Below are 2,276 nucleotides of genomic sequence, written 5' to 3' on the forward strand. Positions count from 1 at the left end.
CATCTTAACTGTTCGAAATGGTTCTCTTCTTTAATGGATTTGACCACTATATCATCTACATACACTTCAACAAACTTGCCTATTATATCATGAAAAATTAAATTCATTGTCCTTTGTTAAGTTGCTCCTGCATTTTTTAGGCCGAAAGGCATGACTACCCATTCAAAACATCCTAGAGACCCAGGGCATCTAAAGGCAGTTTTGTGTATGTCTTCCTCAGCTATATAAATTTGATTGTATCCTGAATACCCATCCATGAAAGAATACATGACGTGTCCGGTAGTAGAGTCTACTAAAGAATCTACCGTGGGCATTGGATACTCATCTTTGGGTGTGGCTATGTTTAAATTCCTAAAGTCCACGCACACCCTTAGTTTACCATTCTTTTTTAGTACTGGCACGATATTGGACAACCATTCAACATACCTGGCTGTTCTAATAAAGCATGTTTTTAATAATCGCTCTATCTCTTTCTTAATCTTAGGGAGTACATTAGGAGCAAAACGTTTGGGAGGTTGCCTATGAGGTTTAAAATTAGGCTTAGTTGGTAATTTATGTTCCACCAAGCCTCTATCTAAACCAGGCATTTGTTCATATTCCCAAGCAAAACAATCTTTATACTCATTTAACAAAGCGATTAATTTATCACTAACCTCTTGATTGAGCATCTAGCTGATGAATGTTGGACGATCTTCTCCTTCATTGCCAATATTTACTTTAATCAAAGGGTCTTGTGCTTGAGCGCATCCAGACTTGATGATCCGCATTACTTCATCGTCCAGCTCCCTTGTAAGCACTTCTTCTTCTAAACAATCCACCTTGTTCACTTCTCGGCCAATACTTTGTTCTAATTCGAATACTGCTAATTTGTCTTTCAATGCTTTCAGGGCTGCCTCTTCTTTCGTCTTGTCCTTGCATTCTTTATTGAAAGCCATTAATTTGGCTTTGAAGGCCTGAATATCGGTCATTTGCTTTTGTTGCTTAGAACTCATTCAAGACTCCTTGATTATTTTTTTGCCAATTACTGGCTCTTCTAAGGCCACTATATTTGGCCTCATCTGACTGAACATTTCAGTGAGTGCGTCCACTGAAAATGACTCTTCACTCTGCGCAACAATCTGAGTTTCTTCCCCATCTTGGACTACCCTGACAGGTCCATAGTTTCCTTCGTGCATAAACATTTCCATTGAGTTTGCTTCTGCAACAAAAGGCCTATGATCGGCCTGCACCACCTCTGCTTCACCTTTGTTATTCCAAAAAATCAGGCATTGATGGAGCGATGAAGGTATACAGCAACTTCCGTGTATCCAATCTCTTCCTAGTAACATATTGTAACTAGTAGGACCATCTATTACAAAGAAGACTGTGGTCCTAGTAGTTGTCCCAATAGTTATGTCCAATGGCAAAACTCCTTTAGCTGCAGTTGCTCCACCATTGAAACTTGTAAGGATGACTTCTGTTTGAATCATATCCCCTTTTGTCTCTGCAAATTTTCTCATCATCCAAGATGGAATGGTGTTTATAGCTGCTCCATTATCAACAAGCACTTTTGCCACAGGTATGCCGTTAACTAGAGCTTTAACGTACAATGGCCTCAAGTGTTTAGTCAATTTTATAGCTGGCCGCTTAAAAATAACCTTTTCGGAAACCTCTATTTCTACCTCTTGCTTGTCCTCTATCGAGTTATCCTTTTGTGATAAGTCAACGTGCAGCATATCGCACTGAGCCTCTATCTCCTGAATTTCCTTTTTACTGTTTTCTAATGCTTCATTTTCAGTTACCCAACCTGTGGGAGGAGGCATTATTCTTGGTGGTGATCCATACTTTTCAGAGCGAGGCACTCTCTTCTTTCTTTTGGGCGTCCCGTACAGCACGTAAAAATCGAAAGAACGTCCAGATGGTTCTCCCAATAAGTCTACTTCACGAACTCCCTCTCGATGTAGTTGCTTCACTAGAGTATTGTACGATACTCCTCTCCTTCTTCTTTCTGCTTCCAGATCGATTTCATCTTCAATGTCTATCATACCATCATCTTCCTCACCATTGTAGGCCTCTCTAGAAGTCTGGCCTTCTTCATATTCCAGCACGCATGCTTTTCCTTCGTTTTCCTCTCTTTCTTCTTTCTCTTTCTCTTTATTCTTGAACTCATTGGCTAGTAAATAGTTACTAGCCATGACAAGAGGTAACGTACCAAACTGAATAGTAAGGGGCTGATCTAGATCTTCTCCATCCCTTCTGTCTCGTTCAAACTTCGATCTCCCAAAAGAAGTTTCTGG

The 2,276-nt window shown here is 40.1% G+C and overlaps 1 protein-coding gene across 1 annotated transcript in view; it reads right to left on the reverse strand.

Moving 5' to 3' along the window:
• Window positions 1-103: 103 nt before the first annotated feature.
• The window catches only part of LOC111380200 (GRF1-interacting factor 2-like), a 28,603-nt gene continuing 26,430 nt past the window's right edge, over window positions 104-2,276 (reverse strand). Inside the window, exon 5 of the mRNA XM_023003695.1 lies at window positions 104-127. Within this exon, the coding sequence (XP_022859463.1) occupies window positions 104-127 (24 nt within the window). The remainder of the gene's footprint in view (window positions 128-2,276) is intronic.

This window comes from Olea europaea, chromosome 3 (assembly GCF_002742605.1).
Source record: "Olea europaea var. sylvestris chromosome 3, O_europaea_v1, whole genome shotgun sequence".
In the NCBI taxonomy this organism is placed as follows: Eukaryota; Viridiplantae; Streptophyta; class Magnoliopsida; order Lamiales; family Oleaceae; genus Olea; species Olea europaea.